This window comes from Psammomys obesus, unplaced genomic scaffold (assembly GCF_907164565.1).
Source record: "Psammomys obesus unplaced genomic scaffold, mPsaObe1.curated_primary_1811, whole genome shotgun sequence".
NCBI lineage: Eukaryota > Metazoa > Chordata > Mammalia > Rodentia > Muridae > Psammomys > Psammomys obesus.
Window position 1 is genome coordinate 12,918,944 of NW_026592118.1, and position 27,872 is coordinate 12,946,815.

Below are 27,872 nucleotides of genomic sequence, written 5' to 3' on the forward strand. Positions count from 1 at the left end.
AGTGCGGCCTTGGCTTTCAGTGCTCTCCACCAGCATTTAAACAGTTGGAAACTAGAAAATACTGCTGGTGCCATGCCCAGGACGGTGCCTGGCTGGCCAGCAGTTTGAAGGCAACTCTCCCCAGCCTGCACTTGGGAAGACACAAGACTCTGGTGGCCTGCCTCACAGCCCTTTGCCGTGTCACACCTGACCCCCCCCTTATTTTTCCCCTTTCCACAGAGACAGGGTTCTCTGTGTAGCCCTGGCTGTCCTGGACTTGATTTGTAGACCAGACTGGCCTTGAACTCATAGGGATCCGCCTGCCTCTGCCTCCCTATAAGCTAGGATTAAACACATGCACCACCACACCTGGCTTAAACCCTGGCTTTCAAATGTGTCCTCTGCTGATGCTGGAGATAGATCACATATGGGCCCAACAAGGGCTCTGCCACAGAGCCACACCCCGGCCACCAGCCTGCTTTTGAGTCAGCACTCCACTCACTCCCAGCACAGAGCAGAATGATCACATGAACATCGGGGAGCAACTCACTGCAGCTTCGCCAAAGACATTCAATTGCATTCAATTTATTTTGATCAGCATCACCACTTTCAAAGAATAGCAAGGGAGCCAGCAAGATGACTCAAGAGGGAGACTTGCCACCAAGCCTCACAACCTGAGTTCAGTCCCTGGTGGAAAGAGAGAACCAATTTCCACATGTCGTCTTCTGAATGCCCAGACTTGTGCAATGGCATGTTTGCCCCCTACCACGCACAAATAAATGTGTGTGATTAGAAAGAAAGCAAGAGACAATTATACTTGTCCAGTCTAGTCTGCTGCCAATGCTTCAGGTGAAATGAAAGGCTCTCAGGAACAGTGGCACTTGGCCCATGCCCCATCTGACTGCTACCATGCCCAGGGTGCCAGAAGGCTGTCCGTCTGGTCCACACTCAGGATGAACCAACCAAAGGCTGTCAGGCCCCTTCAGGAACAGTCTTCTGCGACCTGGCTACACAAAACCCAAGGAGAGAAAGCACATTTCAACCTCAGCAGTCTCTCAGCTGTCAGTGAGCTTTCTCTGACAGCAGTGTAGAGATGTTAATTAAAAATAACTTGCTTTGGTTAGCTTTTAAAACTTATCCATTTAATAAAAGATTTTTACTTTGTATGAGGAATTTAGAATCCAGATAAACTCTGATTTGCAATCTTGAATTTTAAGTACAGATTTACTGATCTAAGCACAAAACCCTGACATTTTAAGATCTAAGTGTCTGCTGCCATTTAGTGTGGCAACTGCAGCCTGTAACTGTTAGGCCCCACAGCACTTGGAATGGAGAGTTAAGGGGTGAGGCAGGCAGGCAGGCAAGCGAGGGCTGAGGTCAGCTTGCACAGCAGAGGTGCTGGTGGAGGAGGGCAGTTTCGGCAGCAGGATAGGAGGAGAAAAGTGCACAGGAGGGCTAGCTGAGAAGACAGGAGACAGACGCCCAGTCCCTCTACAGACCTTCCCAGGGAGCACACCCTGCCTCTAGGGAGCCTGCTTTTCAGTTCTGGATGGAACCAACGAAGTGGCAGAGTCAGGGATGCAGACCTGGAGGAGGAAGGGAACAGCAGAGCTAGGACGGGAATTCCCTCTCCTGGACTGTCCTCCGACCAACAGTCTCTTCACTATGCTGGGTCCCTGAACCTGAGGAGGAAGCCTACTTGGAGCAAAACTGTTGAAAAGCAAGAGGAACGCAAAGAAGAGCTGTATTCAGCCATTCACAACGACAGAATTTATAGGCAGAAATGTAGCACTTATTTCTGTTCAGTTGTTCTTTGCGGCAGACTTTATACTTTCTACGTAGGACAGGTACTCAGCAATAATGACTTCTTCATCTTCCAGAGTGGAGTCCAGGTAGTCCTCCTCATGCTCCGGAATATCCTCCAGGATTTCATTGACAGCCTCTGTCTCCATGTCTTCATCTGTAGAGGCACTAGAGGTTCCTGCAGTGAAACAGCACAGTTAGGTAAGCAGGACCCAGGAAGAGGGGTGTCCTTAATTGTGCCTTTGGTAGCCACCCTGTGCTGGCAGAACCTCAGGGATGCTCCCTCAGCCTTCAGGTTAGCCTCTGCCGCAGGTTCACAGCTGCCACTGGTGCAGACTCGGCACAGTGCAGCCAGTGAGGCATCCAGACATCAGACCTACCTGCAGAGTCAGATGGGGATGTGGACGGTGTGGAGGAGGAGGAGGAGGAGGAGGAGGAGGAAGAGTCCTCTCCGGAGAACTGCAGGTCGGGAGGGAGGCTTCCTCCATGATGTGCAAGGGTCTGAGCGGCCAGCTGGACATTGCCTCCAAACACCCTTAGCGCAGCTTCAGCCACTGCTGTGTCGAAACCCATGTACACCAGCTAGGAGAGATCACAGGGTTAGGACTGTGACCGTGAGCTCAGCTCACACTCATGTGGACCACCACATCTGTTTTGTCACCTCAGGGCACCACTAGGGTAACGTTGCTTCCTAGGAAAGCATCTGTAACTAAAGATCGCCTTTCTTCAGCCCTCACAGACACCAGGCCGTGCAGAAAAGGCCTCTGAAGACCTGGCCCAACAGGTCCTCCTAGGCACTCACTTTCAGGACATGAAAGCAAGTGTCATGAAAATCTAATCATGAGTATCACAAGTTAAGCGGCCACAATACATGGGTCATGCTAAAGTGAGGTATCAAGTGCAGGTGGATGAAGCCTCATGATATGCTAGGTGAGTTGAGTCTCACAGGACACAGTAACATCCTCTTAGGTCCCAGGCAGAGAAATAGGACTGATGTAGCAGTGAGCATGGGAAAGGGGCAAATGAGAACAAAGGTAAAGGGTCCCTCCTGCTGCAGTTCTTGCTGTTTTCAGGAAATCTCGCTCCATTGGCCTGGCCTGGCCTTGAACTCAAAGACCTACTGGCCACTGTCTCTAGATGCTGAGATTAAAGGTGTGCGCTACCATGCCTATCCCCTTTCCCTTCTAAAAAGCACCTCTCCTTCAGACCCCCCTATCCACATTCACTCCACTGCATATGCCAAGGTCCTCCCCGGGATGGCAGGTCCTGCTCAGAGCAGAAGCACGCACCACCCTACCACCCCAGCCAGCCTTGCCCAACACAAGAGTACAACATCTGCCACTCACTTGGTCGATGCTTTCCTGGGAAGGACTTGCTTGACGGCTGCTGTTTTCAGGATCTGAGTCTTGTAACCACCACAAAAGGGGGTTACTGAGGAGAATCTGAAAGCATAGGGGTGTCCTTTCCTCAGCCTAATGTAGCTGCACGGCCCACCATCTCATGTGTAGCCATACAGCTCAGACTCATGCGCTTGGGGGACAAATGAGTGCAGAGTGTCACAGAAGGCTGTGCAGATTGCACAAAAAGGGGCTCCTGGCTAGCCAGGGAGTCCCAGGGATCCTCTTGTTTCTACTCTCCCAGCACTAGGATAGGCCCTGCCACAGCTGGCATTTTTACTCGGGTTCTGGCCATCAAGCGCAGGTCCTCATGCATGAAAGGTAAGTACTTATAACTGGCATCTCCCCAGCTTCATGACCTCCCTGAATTAACTGTCTTCACCTCACCACTTCTTCAGATGGCTAGACTTCCCAGTGCTTTGTGTTCAACCCAAAAACCTCAAGCTTCGTATTCAAATTATATTCTGATTAAATATACATATATGAGCTGGGCATGGCAGTGCATACCTTTAACCCCAGGCACTAGGGAAGCAGAGGCAGGCAGATTTCTGAGTTTGATGCTAGCCCCAGGACAGCTGGGGCTACATAGTGAAACCTTGTCTCAAAAAAATAAAACACACACACACACACACGAATAAAAAGTGAAAAAGGGGGTATTTCTGAGGCAGAAGCCGGAGACAGAAGAGGGGTGCAGGTGGGCTCTGCTGCCTGTAGCACAGGTCCCTGCCTCTGTCCAGCCCATCTCTAGCTCTAGTCCCCATCCCAAGAGCTCCAGGACAACAGGCCCATCACCCGCTGTCCAGAGGGCAGCTCCCCAGGGCACAGCCCCTGCCCTGCCCCGTGTACCCACCTCTGTCTACCACTCATCTGTGGCAGTGCCCAAGCTGAAGCACAGAGCTTACTGTGCCTCTTGACCAAGACAGGCCAGGAAGTGCTACCACTGCTCCGTTTCTTTGGAGATTTCTTTAAAAAGCCCCCTTCACCAAGAGGTACCACAAAAAATAAAACCAGATATGCAAACAAGCATTATCTTAAGCTGAAATGTGACCCATCCCTTCAAGCTGCAAAGTACAGTCACCGATGCCCCAGGCCAGTTTCCCAGGGCCATCACTCTGGCCCGGCTGGAGGACAGCAAAGTTGCCTGTGTCTACACAGAGGCTTAGGAGGAAAGAGCACAGAAAGGGTATGGAAGCGGAGTCAGCCTGGAGGCAGGCTGGTGGGTGCACTCAGCTGTTCATACTGAAGCTGGAGGCATTACCTTCAGGGCATCATCCAGGTTGCCTCTGGCCTGGTGAAGGGCCTGTTTGGCGGCACGTGTGGAGTACCCCATTCCTCTCAGAGAGTTGATATTTTCCAGGCGGCGTCTCCTCTTCTCTTTCTCCTCCTTCCTTATTTGGGCCAGTTCCTTTAGGAAAACAAGGCCCTGTGAGTTAGTAGAGGCCACACAGGAATCTGAGGTTCTCTTCTACACTGTGTCTCAGGGTCTCTGGGCTGGTGAGCAACCAAACAAGAAGGGACCTCTACCTGTTCTTGCCAAGAAGGGTGGCCTGAAGCCCAGGGACAGGGTTAGGGTTTGGCTGAGGCCCGAGTGGAAATAGCCAGCGCTGCACCTTATCAGAAGGTAGACAGCCACAATAACTCACGGCAGGAGAGTTTCCTGTGGGGTGGAAGGTCATCCCAGCCTCGGGTTACCAGGGATTCCTATCAAGGGGCTCAGAATGTCACTTAGGGGTAGAGTGGTTGCCTAACACGAGTGACACGCTGGTTCTATCCCTAATATCAACAGAAAAAAGAGATCTAGTCCGTCTAGTTCTGTGACAAACTCAAACCCAGAGTGGCAGGAATTGAGGCAGCCGCCCCCCAGGGACTGCTCTTCTGTGACACAGGAGTGCCCTCCCAGCACCACCTGTCCCGACCAGCTCTCAGCTGGGCTCTGAGTGGTCTCAGCTCATATCAGCCTCAGTGAGAGGTCCTAGGCCAGCTGGTCAGCAAGAAGCAGAAGACTGGTGATTCATACACAAAGGGGAGGAGCAGAGACAGACGTGAGCAACCCGCTGACCTAACCCCGGGATCACTATCTCCAGGCTTTTTCTAAGACTACAACCATTCAGAAGTGCACATACGCACACACATGCTCACATGCTCATTTAGTTTTGTGGCGCTAGGCGCCGGTGTCCTACGTACCACAGCAATTCTGCACTACTTTATTTTATGTATGTGTGTGTGTCAGAGGACAACCTGTACGAGCCAGTTCTCTTCTACCATGTGGGCCCAGAGGATAAAACAGATCATAAGGCCTGGCAGGAAGGGCCTTCCCTGCTGCGCCATCTCCCTGCCCTCCCGCCACAGGCAAACTGAGCCACAGTTTGCCTCATCTGTAACTGTGGATTACCTTCACAGTGGCATCATAGGCAGTAATGGGTAGAACAGAACAACATCACAACTGAAAGAATGACTTAGAACTACTAAGTATTACACCATATTTTCAAGGAAATCACTTGAAAACAGCAGCTTCCCACTGCAGTCATGGTGGTGGAGCAGCAGGGCAGTAGAGCCACTGTCAGTGAGCTCACTCCCTGTTGTGCTGAACTAGACTGCACAGCTTCCCCTAACGTGTCCCTGACTTCTGCAGCAAGTCCTAGGGACAATGACTGGATGACAGCCAAGGGCTGACTGTTGTGCAAGGAGACAGCCCTGCACAGGCCACTACACAACCAACCCATGGTTCCACCCCTACAACAAGCAGTGGCTTCTGCCCCTTCTGAGGCCCATGGGATGCTGTACTTTACCCTGGAAAACAGGATTCACACAAGAAGGTCTGGCTGGAGGCCCTAGGAGACTCGGTTTCCAGTTTTGAGAGAAGACTGACACATGTCACTAGCTCTTTATACTTCAGTTTGTTGGACAACTGGCATGACAAGGTCCCTTCCTTCCAACATAGAATTCTCAAACTTTCTTCTGGGTGCTTACTATAAATGACTGTAGCTTTTAAGACCTCGTTTCTGTGATCTGGCATGTTTCCAGGCAAGAAGGCAATCCTGAACTATCACAGTGGCCACACAGCCACTTTGAAGCTGCCCTAGTCCAAGCCGACACGATGAAGACACTGTGGTGGGATGCAGCCCTGCCGGTAGTTGCTCGCCCAGCATGGGCGAAGCCCCAGGTCTCATCCCTAGCACTGCAGAAAACCGGGTATAGTGAATACCAGTAAGGTCCTCATAGGTACCAGCAGGTCAAGGTTACCCTTGGTTTTAGAGCAAGTTGGAGGCTAACCTGGACTACATGAGTCTCTGTCTCAAAAAAAAGAAGAGACAATGTATTCCTGCCCTCCTGACCCAGAGTCCCTTCTTATTCACACCTCTTCTGGCATTCTCTCCAGTCTTTCCACCAGTTCAGAAATAAAGTTGCAATGCCTTTGCTTCTTAACCTCCTCATGGGCACTGAAGACAGAAGTGAAAACTTACCTCTCTACGGTTGGAAATGTGAGTGGCTGCATGGTCCACGTTCCCATCACAGGCCCTCAGGCCAAGCCGGGCTTCCTGGGCAGTGAACCCCAACTGCAACAAGTTGTGAACTTTTGACGGATCAATGTACAGCTCTTTGAAGAGCTGACGTGCCTACAAACAGGAAAAAGCAGAAGAGTAACATAACAGCAACAACAGCAAAGCTTGGCAAAGCCAAAGCCCACGACTGCGGCTACCCAGTAACAATTACTGTGTGTGAGACTCAGACAGAAGCTAAGCTAGTCTGACCTGGCTGCCTTCAGAATGAAACAGACAATACTATCTCAGCCTGCATAACCAACCTATAATATAGCACAAACAGGCAGGCTGAGTGTTGTAGAAGTGCCAGAGTGACTGTTCCTTTCTTTCTGTAACACCTTCCCTGAGCTTAGCAGGCTGTGGTGATGCATGCCTATAATCCCAGCAATCAGGAGGCGAAGGCCATCTGGGCTGCACAGCAAGACCCTATTCAAAACAAAGGGGGAAAAACCCACACACCTGAGCTGCGAATGGCATCTATCTTCCTTGCAGCTGGGCTGGCTGGCAGATCACTAGGTCAACTGCATGCAGTCTCCATGTAACTGTCTGCTCTAACTCTCTGGCCCTCTCTGCTGGTGGCAGAGGCACCAGCAGGAACAACGGGAGCCAAAACCTCCAGAGCTCATGCTAGAGGGCAGGGCCGAAACTACCCAATTAAAGCCACTGCCATTTTGATGTGTCCTTATTATAGCACCTTGCCTGAACCCTCACAGGTACACATGAGGGAGGGCAAGAGAGGGAGGTGCAGGGCTCTGACAGGGCAGTGTGGGCATGACTAACAGGGCATTCCGCTGCCGAGTCACAGGTGAAGGTGGGGCCTTTCTTACCTTGTTGAGGTACTCCCGAGCCTCCTCTCCATTTCCACTGTGATAGTGTCGAATCCCCTGAAGCAAGTAGAGTCTTAAAAACAACACCTTCTCTTTCCCACAATTTCCCTGCGGTTATTGGGAGAAAGAGAATATGGTGTCTTATTTCTAATTGACGAATAGCATGCTCCCTGCTGTAACTGTCCCGTGTCTCCACAGAAGCGAAATGGCAGCACTAGAACAGCCAGGGCACCACTACTGTCACTGTGAAGACGCCCATGCAGTACCCCTTTCGCACGGAAGGAATCAGGCAGGACACCTGTCTCTAGCCACAAGTCACTGATTCTCTCCTGGGCAGACTGACTAGAAGCAGGGTCTATAATTAGTAAAGTGGTTTTAAAAAGCACCACAGAAGCAGCGAGACTAAACTGGATATGGTGGTGCACACCTGCTACCCCAGCACTCCAGAGGCAGAAGCAAGAGGATTAGCAACTCAGGGATAGCCTGGGCTACACAAGACTGTTTCAAACAAAACAAAACAAATAAAATAAAAGCCAGCCAGACTCCTAACACTAGATACCTGCTAGAGTTCTGGTTTACAAAGAGGGTATTATCTGCTCTTGCCCAGATGAGTCACCTCTGGCAGCAGTCTCCACACCTGGAAGGAATAACCGTGCCCCAGAAGTGGGCTCAGAACACCAATCACAGCGACATACTTTTATGTGGACCAGTCTCTGGTGATTCTCTCCGTAACAGTTTTTAAAGCACTTCTGCGCCAAGTTCAGCTTTTTCTCTGCATCATCAAGGCATTCCAGTTGCTCTAGGCGGAAGTAGCACCACACGATGTCCAGCTGGAGAACCGCATAGTTGTCCACAGTGTCCAGCAGCTCTTTGCACTCACTGCAAGAGAAGGCAGCTGCCACTGCTGGGCCATTCAGCCCTTTGGGGGTCCCCGGAAAACTTTTTAGCTCTTGGTGTGTTTCTAGGATTAACTAATAAGGCCTTTATTTACAATATGGATCCTCTGAACGGATAAGGATATCAGGGTTCTCAAGAGCAGCATGGTGGCTTCCAGCCCTGGCTGTGAATTATAATCACCAAGACAGAGGAGTCTTTTTCTTGGGGATACTGATGCTAAGGACCTAATTAGGGCAACAATACCAAAGCTCTCCACACCCAGAGCTGAATGTCCTAGTACTAAAATCTCCCTGGTAGAGTCTAACATGCATGAAAAGCTGACATGTGGCTTTAAAGACAGCCCAAAATCCCCAACTTCCTAAAAATGCCCCAGCTGATGACAGCTCTGACAAGACATTCATATTCAGGGACTTTCTCATTGGGAAAACAGTCTGGAAAACACCAGGCTAAATGCCTAGCTGTTCCTGAGGGCCCATACCAGGCTGAGACAGACAGAAAGGAATTAAGACACTATCATAAACTGCTTATTTATACTCTAAGTTGTGATAATGCTCAGCACATAGGACAGCCCTGGATCTCAAGACAGAACATCTGCAACCACAGTCCACACAGTTAACTCCAAAGTTTCACCCAGCTGCTTCCAATGGGATGCTGTCAATCGGGAGCTTTCTGCCTTGCTTACCAACATATGCACATCCAAGAGCTCATGAGATGGATGTTGTCATCACCACACCAGGCTGCAAACAGTCCAGTGGAGGAAAGAACATACAAAACAGGGTTTTTGTATGCTTTCTTCCCTGCCTCCTCTAACTTTCCTATTCATCACGAATGTCTGACAATATACATGCCACACACACACTTCCAGGGAAAGGGCTTCTCTAAACCTGCAGCTCAGCCTGAAAACTTGACTTTGGGAAGAGGCAGAGAAGCTGTAGGTGGAGACTGCTCTCAAATCAAAACAGATGCCCTGATCCGGACCCTGACAGGTTCACTTTCTGGGACATAATGCCAAGCCAGTCATTAACGTCTGAGGCCTGTTAAAGGCCCTTTCAATGCCTACAGGACAAGCAGCAACAGCAGGGACAGAAATGGCTTTGAGTTGAAAATAAATTGAACAGTGGGACCCAGAACTCAATTTACGTGTGGCCAAAACACAAAACCAAAAACAGATCAAAACCTCAGTCTCCAGCTGAGAGTGGTGGTGCATCCCTTCAATCCCAGTGCTCAGGAGGCAGGGGCAGGTGGCTCTTTTGAGCTTCAGGCCAGCCAGGTCTACCTAGAGTTCTAGGACAGCTAAGGCTACATAAGGAGACCTTGTCTCAATAGAAAAGAAACCAACACCTGCACACTATAATTTTGAAACTGATAACAAAAATTTAGCATAAAATCATATTTTAAAGGATAGCCAGAGCTACACAGAGAAAAGTCTGTCTCAAAAAAGTAATTTCTATTAATAATGACTTGATTTGCAAAAAGCGCTGCTATTCAACATTTTCATGTTTAAACAGCATAAAAATGAAAGCACTAAAGTTAATTTAAGATTGGTTAACAGAGGTGGCTAGAGAGATAGTTCAGTGGTTAAGAGCACTGTCTGCTCTTCCAAAGGACCCAGGTTCAATTTCCAGCACCCACATGGCAGCTCACAACTGTCTGTAACTCCAATTGCAAGGGATCTGACACCTTCCTTAACACTAATGCACATACAGTAAAATTAAATAAATTATTAAAAAGATTGGATAACAGAACTTAAAATTTTTTAAATTTCCTTTTATTTTACTTTGTGTGTGTGTCTATATGTTAACATATGTGCTCATGTAGTGCCTGTGGAAACCAGAAGAGGGTGTTGGATTCCCTGGAACTGGAGGCCCAGGTAGTTGCAGAGCACCTCAAGAGGGAGCTGTGAAATGAACCCGGGTCCTTTGTAAAGGCAGTCAGTGTTCTTAACCACTGAGCTATCTCTCCAACCCGTAGAGCTTTTTATGTTCTCCCAGTGAGTTTGACTCTTATGTAATGTGTAAAGAGAATTAACTTCAAGAATGATAAGCTGAGCTTAAGTATCTTTTTTCTCAAAGCTGGTTAAAAGTCATTCCCAGTTTTATTACTGGCTTTGAGGAAGTGGACTGTCATTGCCTTGGTATAGCTTTCAAGGCCATCTCCCATCTCTCAATAATCTTTGTTTCGTCATGCTGGACGGTCTCTCACTGCTTTCACATTTATTAATTTTTCTACCAGGCCTGCTCTGGACCCCATGCACTTCCCCGGTGGGGACTCTCTGCTTTTCTTTTTTTTTTTCTAGGCAGATTTTCTCTGTGTAGCCCTGGTTGTCGTGGGCTTTAGTTGTAGGCCAGGCCAGCCTCTGCCTCCTGAGTGCTGGTACTACAGGAGTGTACCACCACGCCTGGCTTCCACTCTTTATCACAGGATTCACTATGGGCCCTCTGCACGTCTCCCATGGCATCTCTCCCCCCCACCCCAGACAGGGTTTCTCTGTAGCCTTGGCTGTCCTAGACTGTCTTTTGTCGAGCAGGCTGGCCTCGAGTTCACAGAGACCCACCTGCTTCTGGCTCCCAGAGCACTGGGGTTTCAGGTGTGCCCGGCGTGCGCCACCCTCCTGAACACGGAATGTAGCTGCTGCCTCAATGCTTGATTACTCACTGCAGCCTCTGCACTTTCTGGGGCTGTTTCTGATGACCATCTCCCTCTTGGTCTCACTGTGGACTGCAGGTTTGTAATTGGGAAGTGTATGTTTTGGTTACTACATGCTGAGCCTTGTTAGGGATGTATTAACAGTACATGAAAACAGTGGCTGAGGCCTATTGATGAAAGGCTTGGAGGCAGGGCAGGACCACAGAGTTCTCTATACCAACACAAACTGCTCCTGATCCTCTGTGGGCACCAAGGGATGCCCCTGCTACTTCTTCCCAGTGTGTGCTGGTCATCTCACTGGAGACTCAAGGGGAGCCTTAGGCACTCTCACTGGCCTCCTTGGCTGCCTGGCTCTACCTTAGCTCAGGGTGAGTCCCTGCCTGCCTTGGCTTACCCCAAACTTGTGGGGAGCTACTGATTTCTTGATTGTCAGGCTTTTTAAGTCCTTCCCATGACAGAGGAACAGTCCTGCTGCTCCGTCCTGGCTGAAAACAAAACTCCCACATTTAGTTTCAAGTAGGCAAAGAGGGCTGTGGGTATGTCTCGAGGTAAAGCACACGGCCCTGACAGATTCCCAGCACCACACTTCTGTCTTTCTCTCTCATACACAGAACAGAAACTATTGTAGCAACTGTACATGAGATGAGTAAAAGGCATGAAGAACTTCTGCTTACTTGGAGAAAGAGGGAAAGAAAGCAGAATGCCAAGGTTTCTTCCAAGAGCACCAGGGCTCCTGTTACAGTTAACTTCCTTCATGAATAGAGATCATATAAGTGTACAAGACACACTGGCTATAACAAGCAGATTCCCATAGAAAACAGCTAATTCTTGGCCATTATGACTGCAATGCTCCCCAAGGGCCATGTACGACAGTTTGGGTTTATGTATGGTCACACTGGAAGTGAGTGAAATCTTTAAGAGCTGCTACATGGTAGAAAGTTTTATGTCATTGTGGGTGTCTGGTGGTGTGAATAGGTTTGGCCCCACAGACTCGTGGGTCTGAATGCTTGGCCCATAGGGAGTGGCACTATTAGGAGGTGTGTGGCCTAGTTGGAAGAAGTGCGTCACTATGAAGGCAGGCTTTGACGTCCCCTATACTCAAGCTCTGCCCAGAGTGGAAGAGAGCCTCCTGGTTGCCTTTGGATCAAGATGTCCAACTCTCAGGTCCTTCAGCACCATGTCTGCCTGCACGATGCCACGTGTGCACACTTCCTGCCACGAGGATAATGGACTGAATTCTGAAACTGTAAGCCAGTCCCAACCTTGGTCATGGTGTCTCTTCACAGCAATGAGACCCTAACTAAGACAGTGTCCTTGAAGGGAATTGTGAGAAGCCAGTCTTTTTCTTTTGGTATTCCAGCAACCCTAATTCCATTCCTCAGCCATGTACTCGCACCACAAAGCAGTAAAGACAGAGGGACAGGGGAAAGCAATGGGACCAACTGGTTACAAGCTAAAACCTCTAAAAACTGTGTGTGAACCAAGAAACCTTGCTCTCTATATGTGGATCACCTTGTGCCTTCATGACATAAAAGATAACCATACATACTTTAAAGGCACTGACAGTTATTACTTCATCATTACACCTGCCACTCAATGAATGTACTGATGTGGCAAACTGATGGCACGAGTATTTTTATTGAGGAGTCTTCCGAGATCTGAAAATCATTTAAATGGTTAGTCCAGGGAGAAAGGTTGAAAATGGCTAACACTGAAGAATCAAGACAACTATTTCTTGACACTACTATGGCAGAGTATGAGCCTGTGCAAGTTCAGTACAGCAGCCTTTCCCTTCAATACATCTGAAATCCTCTCTACTAACAAGGCAGGAACAGCTACACAAAGATGTGAAAACTTCTGCTCAATTTTAGGGCCTCCACTTATGTCTCCAACATTTGCATCAGAAGAGGAAACACACACACACACACACACAAATGTATATATATGTATATATGAAGAAGCAGAGAGAGAGAGGGACAAGGCAAGACCCTGAAGCCCAGACCACCTTCTCACTGCCTTGCCTCTCCATCTCCTCCGAACATTTGGGACAGTCTCTTCTTTATAAGTTAGTTTGGGCTTTACACATTTAAGCCCTATCATAAACATTTGTATTCATTTTTTGACATACAGATGATTATCATGGGAACTCACTAAACAGCAAGTCCATGAGGCTGCTGATTATTTCACAGAATCAAGTTTATCTCAAGTCCAACATGCCCAAATTACGTTCTCTACCATTCCCATGAACAGGAACTAGGAACCCTGGTAAACTGCAGAGACTATCAGCACAAGGGCAGAAGGACACTGGGGCCAGCCAAAGATGGAAAAGCTAAGCACACACGGATGAAGCACATAGATCAGATGTGTTAAAGCTCATGTTAAAAACGTGTGTGTATACATACATATATGTCCCTGGAGGCAAGGTCTTGCAAGGTAGCCATGCTGGCCTACAACTTGTGCCTCAATCTCCCAAGTGCTCAGATAGCAGGAATTTACTCTTAGCTTTACAAGTTAATATTGGTGAAGGGGAAAAAAACAAAACAAAACAGACCTCAGTTTGGTCACCTTTGAGGAACCAACTAAATTTGCAAAACTAGGAAGTTGAAAGGAGCCAGGCACTTTGCTTTTTTCCTGTAGATGCTACACTTCAACAAAATTAAAGAGCTTATGAAATAAATGCTTCATTTTAGAGAAACCCAGCAGTGACTGCAGAAGAGTGACAGTGTCACGTTTGCCATTTGCAGTGCAATGTGGCTCAGGCCAGCGCCTTCTGCACGGACGCCTCATGTAAGAACTTGGGGAGCGGTGTGATGGGCCGCTCTAGTAGCAGCTGGCTGCGGATGCACGGCCTACACACTAGGGTGAAAATGAATGGGTACTCTGCCCAGGGAAGAGGGTTGCTCAGAAATGCAAAGGAGGAGACAACCATAAAGTGGTGTGTGTCTTCACTCCCCACTCTAAGAAAGCACTATAGTGCTTCACCTATAGGGTGCAAATCAGTCTGCACTTATAGACAAGTGGGTGCCAGGGTGGGGAGTGGGGCTGTCCCTTAAACTATTATCTGCTGAATACAAAAGCACCTACCAGAAGTATCTGTCAGCATCCAGGAGGCATGGCAAGGCTATTCCATACTCTTTTCTTTTCAAGAAAGCTCTGCCCTTCTCATGATATCCCATAGCTAACATAAGGGCCTAGAACAGAATGTAAATTTTAAAACACAGCTCTTTCCAACAAAATTAGAACAGCATTAATAAAACAAATTAAAAAGCATATTAGCTTTACTGAAAAACAAGGCAAAAAACAAAGCAATTCCACATAAAAGCCAAATTAACTAAGATATAACTAGAGCTTTCTCTTGCTGAAGAACTGAGCCTCTCAAGCCATGCTCCAGGCAGAGCAGCGACAGGCTGCTTCCACCTGCTGCTCTAGATCTGTGTCTAGTTTTCAAGACTAGGTGGGAGCAGCCAGTCATTCTTGTGGCCTTTCTAAGGAGCATCTGCAGGCATGGCAGTGTGGGCTGTGATCACACGGGGACACTGAGGAAGGAGGACTACAGGAGGAGCCAGCCTGCCCTAAGTAGCAAGACTGTCCAAATAAGTAACTAAGTTTACCAAACACTCATTTTAGATTGTGTTTTGTTTTTGATTTGGGGTTCCTTGCTTATCAAGACTCGAATGTCAATCCCCCATCGCACTTCCAAAATATCTGACAATGCCAGAACGTGCAGGGCAACGTTTCTCCTTTGCTTGTGTGTATATGGGTATGCATAAGCATTTGCACCACGGCACATATGTGGAGGTCACGGGGCAACTTTCAGGATTCTTCTTCCACCATGTAGCTTCCTGAGATGGAACTCAGGTTGTGATACTTGACAGCAAATGCCTTGACCTGCTAAGCCATTTTGCTGGCCCTCCAAACCCAATTTCTTTTTCTTTTTCTGGTTTTTGAGACAGGGTTTCTCTGTGTAGCCTTGGCTGTCCTGGGCTCACTTTGTAGACTAGGCTGGCCTCAAACTCACAGAGATCCACCTGCCTCTGCCTCCCTGAGTACTGGGATTACAGGCATGTGCCACCACGCCCATCTTAAAACCTCATTTTATTGCTTTAATCTTTTATTGTATATGTGCGTGTGTCTATGTGTATGGGCACAGCTGTGCACAGAGTGTATGTGAATTAAGAGGACAACTTGTAGGAGTCAGGTCTCTCCTCTTACCATGTACGTTCTGAGGATAGAATTCAGGTCAGCCCAGCAAGAACCTTCACCTGCTGAGCTGAGTCTTTCCTCTTGTCCCTTAATTCTTAAGCAGAATAATTCAAATAGTCATTTAAATACCAAAAAGATACAAAATAAAACAAAATCCCTAAAATGACCTTGATCTCTAGTCAGAACCATTCATTCTACGAAGCCATGTCCCGCTTCCCATTCTGACAACCACCCAGTGAGCCAAAGCCCAGACTTACTTTTCTTTCGGCAGGGGGAATTTTGATCGACCTGCCTGTCTGGTTTGCAATGTCTAAGTAAGGCATCGTTTCCGGATCTACCATCTCCGCTGCAACAAAGCCATAGGAGCCTCATTAATTCAGGGTCACAGAGCAGTGACAGTGACTACACTTGAGATGCTAGACTGTGAAGAGGGATTCCTCAGCAGGCACGGCACTCTGTGAGCTGCCTTGATGTATGTCAGGGGGGTGACAAGCCAAAATCCTGTGTACCTCTCTCCGCCAGGATCTCCAGTCCCCTTTTGGTCCTCTGAATGCGCTTTTCCTTCAGCTCAGCCTCATTCTGTTCCTCTTCCTCTATCTGTAAGTTCTTCCTCACATCCTCTTCAGACTGTTTCAGCTCTAACACCATAGCCTTTACATTGTGAGTGACTCCTTGTTCTTCAAGGCTTTTCCCTGGGAACAGCAGAATTGCCTGTCACACAAACTTCCTGGGCAACAGTCCATTTCCTGTGGTAAATGGAGTTCTTTTTTTATTAATTAATTAACTTTTAAGTGAGTGTGAGTGTGTGTGTGTGTGTGTGTGTGTGTGTGTGTGTGTGTGTGTGTATGCAGGTGTGCATTTGTGTGGGCATGTGTGAATACAAGAATGTGGGGTGGTTTGTGTGAGTTGCATACTTGTGTTTGTGTACAACATGCAGAAGCTCCTTTTTTGCTTCTACCATGTGGGATCCCAGGATCAAACTCAAGTCAGCAGCTTGGCAGGGCTGTTTAACCACTGAATCATCTCACCTGCCTGGAAAATGGAATTCTAAAACCTGTATTCATTCACACTTACAGACCACATTCACTGTTTCTTATATATATATTTCTCTTCACTCTAAGACCAGACAGAAGCAATGACTACTTAAGCACACTACACCAGGCGGCATAAAAGGAAAATGAGAAAGTGTAATCCATACCCAAACTTTCCTAACCTCTAGCTGAGTAAATAACTCAAGAAGTCACAGGGCAGTAAGGACAGCAGGGACAGGGACAGCTCTGGCCATGGTGAACAGCAGAGGCCACAAATGGACCTAACTCATCATCTGTTTTTCTAGGACTCAATTTCCTCTGAGAATGAGTAGAAATTAAGACAAGAACAGAAACCCAAGAAACAGAACAAAGGGGAGTAGCCAGTCTAGTAAAAAGGTTAGGCAAATGCAACCTGAAAAAAAAGGATGCTGAAATACACATAAACAAAAAAAGAGAGGTAAGTCCATGCAGACAGATGCCAGCCTCTTCTTTATCTCCAAAAACTAAGGAAGGCTCAGCTTGGTTTTCCTTCCTGTGCTCCTGCTCTGTCCTCCCTCACTTCTGTTCTTTGTGCTCCTCTACAGCGCTTCCTTTCTTAAGTTCCTTTTCCAGAAACTTGATGACCATTCTAACATTCAAATACAAAAGTCAAGAGAAAGGGCAGCAAGTTACCTGACTAGATTTTTCTTGCAAAAATTTTTTGAGAAAGGGTTTCTCTGTGGAGCCCTGACTCTCCTGGAATCACTCCGTAGACCAGGCCAACCTCAAACTCAGAGACCCACCTGCCTCTGCCTCCCGAGTGCTGGGATTTAAAGGCATGAGCCACCACCTCCTGGCTTTAGTTTTAACAGCATCAAAATTAAGATTGTCTGTCCAGTGAAGAGCGGAACACAGGAATGAGGTGTCGAGAAAAGGCAGCTGTGGCATGTGAGGAAACAGCTAGAGGTTCTGAAAGACTGGGACAGGCTATGGTTAGAAATGTGGAACCGAGATTCCTGAGGCTCCACAGACCCTCCCTGGAGATCCATGAGACCTCGGAAACCACCTGAGCTGCTGAAGAGCGAATACTTCTACAGTTCCACTCAGGCCTTCTGCAGCCAGCATCTGTAAGCCACACACACCCGTGTGCCACTCTGCAGTATCAGTGCCTTCCATTTCCCTGAGGACAAACTCCAAACTCATTTTCACAGGCTTCTCGGCAGCACTCAACCCTTGGGCAGAAGTCTGTGATGTGGACAGCTATGGGGACTCTCTTGTATTTAGCAGCAACTCTGATCTTGACTCAGTAAATGACGAGAGTGCAGCTCCCCACAATAATTATTACAAAATGTCTCCTCAGACAGTCAGCTGCCCCCTGCATGAGGACGTTTTCCCTGGCTGAGAGTCACCGCTAGAAGACTCTCGGGGCTCCTGCTTACTCTCCACTGACACTCAGTTCCCTTGGCTGCTGGTAGAGTGCTCCAAAGTGGCCTTGTCCTTCTGTCTGTCTCAGGGTTCTCTCTTCCCTTGGAGGGAACTACGAGTAATCCCAATCCTCCCATCAGCACAGCCTTCCATTCTGGAACATTCTATGTGACTATAATGAACGTCCCCCTTCCCCACTAGCCAGAGCAGGCCAGTCAATATCTTACATTTTTATTTTGGTAAACTCTAGCACAATCAACTGTAGAAAATAAATGCAGCAAGGCCAGGCAGTTTTCAACAGCAGAAAATCAAGGAAAAGCCACAGAGCGACGAAAAGGCACTCTCTGTCAGGGCGCTCTCTGGTGTGACTTACCCAGCTGAAGCTGTTTCTTATTTATTACGATCTTGATGTAATTTTCTTGGAATCCAAAAGTTTCAGCTATTCTATAAGATAAATGCAGAGTGAGCTCCAGGAAAGCAAGTCTGTCACTTGTTACCTACCACAAAGACTTAGATTATGATGCCCACATCTCCACTTTATACCTTTTAACTCAGAAACACCCTGGCCTTCCCCCTACTGACCAGTAAGCACCACTTTACAGTAAAGCTAGCACAATGGGTGGCTGCTGGAGGACACGTGACAAGCTGTTTCTAAACTTGTTTCTGTGTTGAGGGTTACAGGGCTGTTTAATTGAGAAATGAGTCAAAAACATCTCTGCTGTACTTCGCAGTGTCCTCTGAGGACCCTGCAACTAGGGCTATTCTATACCACTGTCTACTTGCGGGCACTGAACCAGCGATAGTTTCTGATTCTCCAGCACCCACGATAGAAGCTAAAGAAGCGAGACAAATATGCTCAACAAACACTTGGCTTGGCTGGCCTGTGCTGAAGTCACAGCTGGCTCCTGCTGCTCCATTCCTCAGCCACTCACTCCAGTTCATGTTGGGCACCTCCTCCATGCACCCCACGCTGCAACCCTCCAGAAGCTGCACTACAACTAAGCAGCTCCCATGAGCTGGCCTCAGGCAGCCATGCTGCCTCTCACCTAGCAGTGTGAGCCCAGCATGACCTTGCATCCTACCCTCCGGGTCTCATTTCCTCTGCTGGGAAGGGAAGGAGGAGAGCCAACTGTCTAGCTTGCAGGACAGATGAAAGTACCCATTAGCAGGTAAGAGGGACAGGCCTGCCAGGACACATAGTTCAGATACTCACTTAGACCTCAGGTCTCTACCAGTGACATGCAAGTGGGTCTCCAACAGGCTTTTCTTATCCTGTTGCAAAAAGAAACAAAGCAAAATGTACTTGAGTGTGACACTTTGAACTGCTGCCTGCATGTGAAGGTGTAAGGTGCTGTCAGGATATAAACTCAGGGTACTGCTTAAGGACCAAAAGATGGCCTGTACGGAGAAGCATGTCGGACATAGACATAGTCCAGCACATACCAAGACTATGACCTGATCATTCTTTGGCTGCTCAGTGGGACTTGTCATTTGGCCAGACATTACAATCAAATTTCATGATACTGGAGAGATGGTTCAGTGGTTAAGAGCATACACTTCTCTTACACAGGACGTGACCTCTCTTCCCAGTACCCACTCCAGCAGCTCACAGCTGACTTTAACTCCAGCCTAGGGGATCCAACTTATGCTTGGCCTCTAAGGATACTGTGCTTATGTGCACAAGCCCAGAGATACATACTTACACATAATTAAAAATAAAATCTTATGAGAAAAAAAAAGTTTAATGGAATCTCTGAACACTCCCACTAATCACCCCTCACTAGACACCTAGCCTGCATCCCACCCCTCTTCTCCCCAACCTTGCAGCCATTTATTTTCTGTCTACAAAGTTGTCTGTTTCAGACATTTCCCATAAGCAAGACCATATAGCCTCGGGTCTTTTCTGCATCTCTGAGCTTATACTGCAGCTATCAGTATTGCATATCTGTACCCGCAGCTGTCTTCTGTGACGATGGAAGCTGGGCTGTCTCTACCTTAGCCATCATAAGTGGTGCACTGTGAGCGCCCACCTCAAGTTAGTCTTATAGTACCTGGTGTGTTGTGGTTGTACTTGTCAGTGTAGGTGTGCATGCAGAAGCACGTGCGTAAAACCCATAGCTTGATGGCCTGTCTTTTCTTGATTACTTTCCACCTTTTTTTCCCCCACAGTTTCTCTGTGTAACCTTGGTTGTCCTCAACTCACTCTGTAGACCAGGCTGGCCTTGAACTCACAACGATCTGCCTGCCTCATATTCCCTGAGAGCTGAGCTTAAAGGCGTGTGCCACCATGCCCAGCTCCACCTTTCTCTCTGGCCAATGAGCTTCAGAGACCCCTCCACAGCCTAACCCTGCACTACCCAGTGCAGGTCCTTGTGCTTGCATGGCAGGCACTTTCACTTTGAGTCATCTCTCCAGTCAGTCCTCCCCTTCCACCATTTAGGTTCTGAGGAACAGACCCCCATCACTAGGCTTGATGAGAAAAACCCTTTACCTGTTAAGCCATCTCCCTGGCCCATGTGACATTGTTTTTGTTTTGTTTTTCAAGACAGAGGGTCCTAGGTAGCCTGGGCTGGCCTTGAACTCACTATGTAGTTGAGGATAACCTTGAACGCCAGGATCCTCCAGCTCTGCTTCCCAAGTACAGCGACTACAATATGCCCCATCATGCCCCATTTTTGCCACCCATGTTTGGAAGGTCAGACAAGAACAAACTTACTTCAAGGCTTGTGCCAGGATAAGTCTATATCAGCCTTCAACACATGGAGTCCCTTATGCATTCTGCTTATAGTTTTACAAAAACAGCTTGATGGGCGTGGCAGTGCAGGCCTTTGATCCCAGCACTTGGGAGGCAGAGGCAGGAGCATCTGAGTAAGCCAGTCTGGTCTACAAAGCGAGTTCCAGGACAGACAGGACCACACAGAAAGACCCTGTCCCAAAACACCAAACCAACAACACAACCCCAGCTCACCTGATCATAGCACTAAGCTAGCCTCAACGTGCACTGGGCAGTTACTCACCTTCCGGAGTCTTGGAGGCAGAAACACCTCAATTGTGGCAATACCAGTTGTACGGTAGTGCTCATTTCCTGTGCCGCGCTCAATCGCTTTGCATCGGATTTCTTCTATTATGTCTTCCACTTCATTTTCACAGCACTCTAGCCGGTCAGAGTACTTCTTAGCAAGGTCCTATGAGGAAAAAGCCAAAATGATGCAATTCAATAGAGGATCAGTACAAAAGTTTTGCTTTGTTTTTTAAAATAATATCCCGGCTGGGCGGCGGTGGAGCACGTCTATAATCCCAGCACTCTGGGAGGCACAGCCAGGTGGTTCTCTGTGAGTTCAAGGCCAGTTTGGTCTACAAAGTGAGTCCAGGAGAGCCGAGGCTACACAAAGAAACCTTGTCTTGAACACCCCCTCCCCAAAAAGCAACATAACTAACTTTGACAAGCAGAGGCTTGTCAAAGGCTCCCGCCCCACCATTGTACTGAAATTCAATCTGGGCACTCAGGGAGGATTCAGGAAGAAATTAAAACCCTTATAAAGAGTAAGAGTATGCTCCATAGGGAAAGTGAGAGTAATTGGGACTACTCCAGGAGGATGAAAGGAGGGTGGGCATGCTGGGACCCCTGTGATCTTGGTATATTAAGAAATTACTCTAAGAAGCAGTAAACCAGAGCCATCAAGATGGCTCAGCAAGGAAAGGCGCTTGCAGCCAACCCTGACTCTCCGAGTCAGCCTCTGTGTCCCATAACTGACTTCTAACCTTCAAAGGACGCGCATCCCCCCCCCCCCACAACTTATTTTTAAAAAAGCTGTAAGGCTGAAGAGATGACTCAGTGGGTAAGAACATCTGTCACTCTTCCAGCAGACCTGGGTTTGGTTCCCAGCAGCCACATGGTTGTTCACCACTATCCCTAACTCCAGTTCCAGGGAATCCAACGTCCTCCTCCCTCTTTCTGGCTTCTAAGGACACCAGTCATGCATCTGGGGTGTACGCACACACACAGGCACATCAATGCATGCACTAACACATGGGTTTCACTGTATATGTAGCTCTGGCTGTCCTGGAACTTGCTCTGGGCTGGCCTCAAACTCAAGGGATCCACCTATCCCACTGAGTGCTGGGATAAAAGGTGTGAGTCACCACCACCCAGTTATTTGTTTTTTAATTTATATTTTTATTTTTTTTAAGATTTTATTATTTAGTATATGTAAGTGTTTTCCTTGCATGTATGTCTGTGCACCACATGTGTGCCCAGTGCCTGAGGAGACGGTAAGCCTCCATGTAGTAGGTACTGCAAAGTGGCCATTTTAATGTCCATGTTGCGTGTCTGTGGAGGTGCTGGTGTGACCGTGTCTTCCATGTTGCCAGTCCTGTCAGGCACAGCACACTCAGTCATGCATGTGCCGTTCCATGAGAGGAGACGGCTGCAGGATCAGCCTTGGTTCCGTTAGAGTGTGCTCCTTTGACTTTTCTGAAATAGTTTACTATGTAGAAAGCTGCAGCAACCTCAGACTGCCGTGTTTAGCCAACCAGGTGTGAACCAAACTCACACCTCAAGCATATCTTCTCACCCAGTCTCAGGGCATCCCCAGTGGTGAAGGCAAGGCTGTACACAAGCTGACTGCCCATGAACTGGTGGGCCTCCTGCCTTAGCCTGCAGACTGGTAGGATTTCTGGTGGGTACTACTAGGCTCAGCTCTATTTATTTTCAGTCCAGGAATACCTGTTATTTTTATCACTATAAAACATAATTTTTTTAAAAATAAAATACCTTAAAAATCAATTTCAGGGCCAGTCAGATGGCTCCCTGCCACCAGGAAAGCTATCTTTCTATTTCTAGAACCCACACGGTGAAAGGAGAAAACTGACTCCTGCAAGTTGTCCTCTGAGTCCCCATGTGCTCGGCCCCTCTCCCCTCAGTTCATAAACATAGGAAAGTATCACTTTCTAAAAAGTCGAAAGAGTCCCAAGCATGGTGAACACACCTGCCATCTGAGCACGCAGGAGGCAGAGAAGGAAGATCAGGAGTTAAAGGTCCTAGGGAGTTTGAGGCCAGTCTAGGCTGCATAAGATCTGTTTCAAAAAGCCAAAACAGAACAACACACCAATCAAGCTACCAACCAACCAACCATCACCCTAGTTACCTAAAACTGGTATTTTCTTCTTCTGATAGCAGGTAGTTCTGACATTAACTTTGGAGCCAACAGTTCAATCTGCCCTTGACTTCACAGGTCTTGGGGTGCAGTCCTACAGAATACCCCATGTCAGGCACCAGGTGTCAAGCACACAGTCTCAGGTTTCCTTCATTGACTGGCTACAAAGTATGGGGCTCCCAAGTTTGACAATTTGCTACAAAGACTCAGAACAAGTCCTGATTCTAGTTGCCCACAAAGATGACAAGTAAACAGAGGGACACGTGCTGGGCCCTGGGTGTCTAAAGTAGGAATCTTGGGAGCCATCACTTACATATTTTTAATGGAGGCATGCTATCAGGTATGACTGGTTAAATCCTGGGCTACTGATGATGAAAGCCTTGATTAGCCCCTCCCTCCCTGAAGCTGGAAAGCACACAGCTTCTAATCAAGGCTTCTTCCTTCTGGCAACTGTCTCTCTCCTAAGGCTGCTAGAGCCAGCAAGCCTCATTAGGATGCAAGATGCTCCTGACATCCTGGCCATTCTCAAGAGCTATAGCTCTGCCAGGAACTGCAGATAAGATCAGTATCTTTTTATAATGTCTCACTAGTTCTCAAGCCAAGACACCATAGTTCAAATGGCATTAAAAAATAGCACATACATGCCAAGGTCTGAATGTCTCCCAAAAGTTCTGTGTCAAAGGCTTAATGCACAGGGTGGCAGTGCTGGCAGGTGGTAGAACCTCTGGTGGTGGGAAGATCCTTGAGGGAAAAGCCTGCAAGGGGTTCAGGGGACCCACTGGCCACATCGTCCCTGTTCAGTTTCCTGGCTCAGGAAGGGAGAAGTTGTCTTCACCACTGGGGATGCCCCGAGACTGTGGGTGGGTGATATGCCCGAGGTGTGAGTTTGGCTGAATGCAGGGGTATGAGGTCGCTGCCGATTCCACACTGCTTGCCAGTGAAGGAGTACACACTAGCCAAACTGAGGCTGCTTCTGCAGCCGTTTGCTCTCAAGAAAAAGCAGATGCGGTGACAGCATGACTGTGTGCTGTGCTTGGCAGGACTGGCAGCACGGTCCTCATCTTTGTCCTGAGGCTTGTCACCATGTGCCACCTTTGGCAAAGTCCCAAAGCTTCAGGACCACTCAAGCTTGAGGAACCCCCAGAACCATGAACCAAAATTACCCTTTACTCTTTATAATTTTCTCCAGCTACTATATTATGGCTCAGGTGATTAATACAATGCCTGGGGAATCAGGTAACATAAGAATGACATGCTGCTGGAGAGATGGCTCAGTGGTTAAGAGCATTGTCTGCTCTTCCAAAACATGTGGGTTCAATTCCCAGCACCCACATAGCAGCTCACAACTGCCTGTAATGCCAATTGCTAGGGATCTGTCAACTTCACACTAATGCACATAAAATAAAAAAAATTTAAATAAATTATTAAAAAAAAAAAAAAAGATGACATGCCAGTAATAGAACTGGAGGTAGGGAGGAGTGGCTTCACGAAGTGCTTGCCTAGCCTGTGTGAAGCCCTGGATTCACAGGGCTGAAAAAAAAAAAAAAAAAAGGTGGGAATTTGTGCATGACTAATGGTTTTGGTGCTTCTCAAACTTTCCACTGCTGTGCCTGGTAATTTCTGGTGACTTCAGAATAGTGTTTACTAAGGAGGTACAACACCGAAAAAGATTTAAATGTTAAAAAAAATACCTTTAAAGGCCAGGTAGTAGTGGCTCGAGCCTTTAATCCCAGTGCTCGGTCAGCAGAGGCAGGCAGATCTCTGTAAGTTTGAGGCCAGCCTGGTCTACAAAACAAGTTCAGTGCTACACAGAGAAACCCTGTCTCAAAACAAAAAAGTGAAAAATACCTTCAAGGCCAAACCAACTTCTTTATTTTCATCAGTATATGGAGGTTTCCAAAGCTGAATTCTGTCTTCCCTTAGAAACTGGGTCAGTTTTGCTTGAAGATATTTCTTCTGTGCCATCCTTGAAAGTAAAACTGTAAATCAATAAAACCCACATTACATTTCAAAATGTTTTCTAGGTTACCTAATCCACTGAGGTAAGGAAAGGAAAGTCCCCCTCTGTGCCTCTGTTAGCTTAACCTAAACTACTGTATTCAATTATATAAAAGGCAACATAAATTTTGTTCTTCTTGTTGTTTTCCAACCAGGGTTTCTCTGTGTAACCTTGACTGTCCTGGAACTCAGTGTGTCAACCAGACTAGCTTCAAAACCTGCCTCTGCCTCCCAAGGGCTGGGATTAAAAGCATGCAAGATCATACCCAGCTTAAAATGTCCACCTCAAACTTGCTAATATGTAGCAAGGAGTAGTATACTCTCCTGTTTTATATTAGCTATTATGTGTGCTGGGCCTGAGCTCTGCTCAGTAAGAGCCCAGCCCTACCTCTCAATTTCTTATGCTGATATTCTCAAAAAGTTAAGAAAAGGGGCTGGCTCAGGAGTTAAGACCACTGGCTGCACTTCCAGAGGACCTCAGCTTGGTTCCTAGCACCCAAATGGTAGTTTACAATTACCTATAACTTCAGTTTCAGGGGATCTAAGGTCCTATTCTGGTATACAGACATACATACGGGCAAAACTCCCAAACACATAAAATATATATATATATTTTTAAAGACAAGACAAACCCTTTAGCAACCCAATCTATAGCTTATAAATTCTCTTACACTTTGGCTGCTTTGAACCATCAGTAATGTTTATGTAGTTAAACTTTGAAGCTTAAAAAGTTAACAAGGTACAATGATGCACACCTTTAATCCCAGCGCTTGGGAGGCAGAGACAAGTAGAGCAATATAAGTTCCAGGCCAGCCTTTCAAAAAAATTTTTCAATAAATAAAATTAAACAATTTATAACTACACTACTTCACTTTGTGTTATTTTATTTTTGTTTTGTTTGAGACCAGGTCTCAGTTTGTAGCCCAGGCTGCCCCAAACCTAAAAGCTGTAGCCTACACGGTGCCTGGCTAACAACAGGCATGAGCCATCACACAGGGCTCACGTGATTTGTTTCTTGGTTTTGTTTTCACTGGTCCTTTTGGGAGCCCAATAGCACATTTACATCTGTTGTTCAATCTAATTAGACTGATGTAGAGAGCTGGGCCATTTTACTGCTGGGAAGCCCCAGACCCCAGGTTTGTAAAACTACAAAATAAGCCAGAACTGCCATGAGACATCTGTCTTCAGTATGGACTCCGCTTTGTCTCACAATCCCTTGCTGCTTGTCCTTAGCATGTAACCTCTCTTTTCTACATCTCCCACCAGCACAGCTGTTCCACTGGGGGGAGGTGGGAGGAAGGAGGCTGCTGAGAGCCACTGCAGCTGGAATTCGACAAATCAAACAAAGTAGGAAGTTACTCATTCCTGATTAATGAACATGAAGTTCAGAAAGTGGAAAAATGTGTTACTATAATTTAAATGTCGCTTTCTCCCCGCCCCCATGGAGGGCTAATACTTTACAGCCTCCTAAGTCTAATCCACCTGATCTTTAAGCCAAGTGTTGCTCCTCAAAGCAAGGCACGTCAGAGCATTTGCTTTGCAAACACTAGTCTCTTAAACCAAACACAAGATTCATTATAGGAATTCTGAGAAAAAGATCACCGCCATGTAATTTATTTTCAGATTTTCTTTTGTTTGAATTCTGAACCACAGTCTGGGCCACTCTTAAACTTACAGGGGCTGCCTGGAAAAATAGCAAGGAACTGAACCCTAGACTCTCAGATTCAGGCTCAGGAGCCTCATCAATTGAGCCATCCATGCCTCTCAGATCACTGCCATCTCATAAGGAGGGTGACAGGGATAATTTACCAGCACCCAGCTATTTAGAGGGTTAAAAACAGCCTTCCAGACTGTGACCAGTACAGTCTGACAAAAGGAACCAAGGTTATCACAACCCTCATCTGTGTCCCACACTGCTGCCAGATCTACACAACATACCTCTGTTGTTTGTTTGTTTGTTTGTTTTCCAAGACAGGCTTTCACTACTTAGGTTTGGCTGCCCCAGAACTCACTCTGTAGACCAGGCTGGACTTGAACTCGGAGATCCTCCTGCCTCTAACTCCCGAGTACTGGGACTAAAGGTGTGCCCCACTGTGCCCGGTTTAACGTAAGATTTAATGTTAAAAAAAAAAAAAAAATTAACCCACCGTCGCCGGCCATAGTGTTGCACGCCTTTAAACTCAGAATTATGGAAGCAAAAGGTGGCAGACCTCCATGAGTTTTGAGGCTAGTCTGGTTTACATATTGATTTCTAGGCCAGTCACAACTGCATAGTGAGACACTGCCTCAAAATCAATCAATCAATCAATCAATCAATCAATCAATCCTGAATTCAAACGTATGAGACGCTAGATACAGGCAACAGATGACACGTGTTAGTTCAAAAGGAAGAAAATCTAATGGCCCAGTTTTCAATTTTAACTGGAGAACCGTGTCTCATGTATGTCGCTGGGCGTTTCACTTCATAACGCGGAAAGGCCCTAAGTCCTGAATATCAGCGCTCAGAACCGAAAGTGAAACGTCAGGAATTAACGTTGAAATGTTCATTTTCACTTCTGTAATGGATCAAACCCAGACTGTCCACAGCCTCACGCACACTGAACACACATTCCCTCTCGGGGAAATGACACGCGATTAGGTTCTCGTATTTAAGAGAAGGAGAAGGGGAGGAGGCGAGAACAGTGCGGGTCCAGAAAGCTCGCCTTGTCACCCACCGCGATCCGCTGCCCGCACACGTCAGCCCCGGGGCAGAGCGCTTGGCGCAACTCGGTCTGACCGCAGCTGCCGGTGCCCTTTGCCTCGGTCCCGCGGTGACCTCCTCCCGCCCCGTCCCAAGCCCGCCCCGCAGCGTCCACCCGCCGCTCCCGCCGCCCGCCCGGCTGCGCAGCCTGGCCCAGGCCCGGGTCGCCGCCCGCCGCGGCCGCCTCACCTGCGCCACCGCCGAGCCAGCCGCGACCCGCCGAGTGCCCGGATGCCGCAGAGGCCGCCG

The 27,872-nt window shown here is 47.6% G+C and overlaps 1 protein-coding gene across 1 annotated transcript; it reads right to left on the bottom strand.

The window, feature by feature from the left end:
• Positions 1-543: 543 nt before the first annotated feature.
• Nub1 (negative regulator of ubiquitin like proteins 1) lies at positions 544-27,872 on the bottom strand. The gene is made up of 15 exons (XM_055612685.1): positions 27,813-27,872; positions 24,734-24,851; positions 20,747-20,914; positions 18,943-19,001; positions 18,103-18,173; positions 15,804-15,986; positions 15,552-15,640; positions 14,176-14,282; positions 8,244-8,427; positions 7,549-7,656; positions 6,644-6,796; positions 4,438-4,584; positions 3,129-3,224; positions 2,163-2,364; positions 544-1,960 (listed from the first exon to the last, which is right to left on the bottom strand). The coding sequence occupies exons 2-15, from the start codon at positions 24,848-24,850 to the stop codon at positions 1,782-1,784; spliced, it is 1,863 nt and encodes a 620-aa protein (XP_055468660.1). The 5' UTR covers position 24,851; positions 27,813-27,872; the 3' UTR covers positions 544-1,781.

Excerpts from the sequence above, each read along its gene's own strand:
- Nub1 (XM_055612685.1), bottom strand. The coding sequence starts at position 24,850 with ATGGCACAGAAGAAATATCTTCAAGCAAAACTGACCCAGTTTCTAAGG. Across the intron at positions 20,915-24,733 it reads AAGTTGGTTTGGCCTTGAAG|GACCTTGCTAAGAAGTACTC; the intron begins GTATTTTTCACT and ends TTTTCCTCATAG. Across the intron at positions 8,428-14,175 it reads GATGCTGACAGATACTTCTG|TGAGTGCAAAGAGCTGCTGG; the intron begins GTAGGTGCTTTT and ends CTTCTCTTGCAG.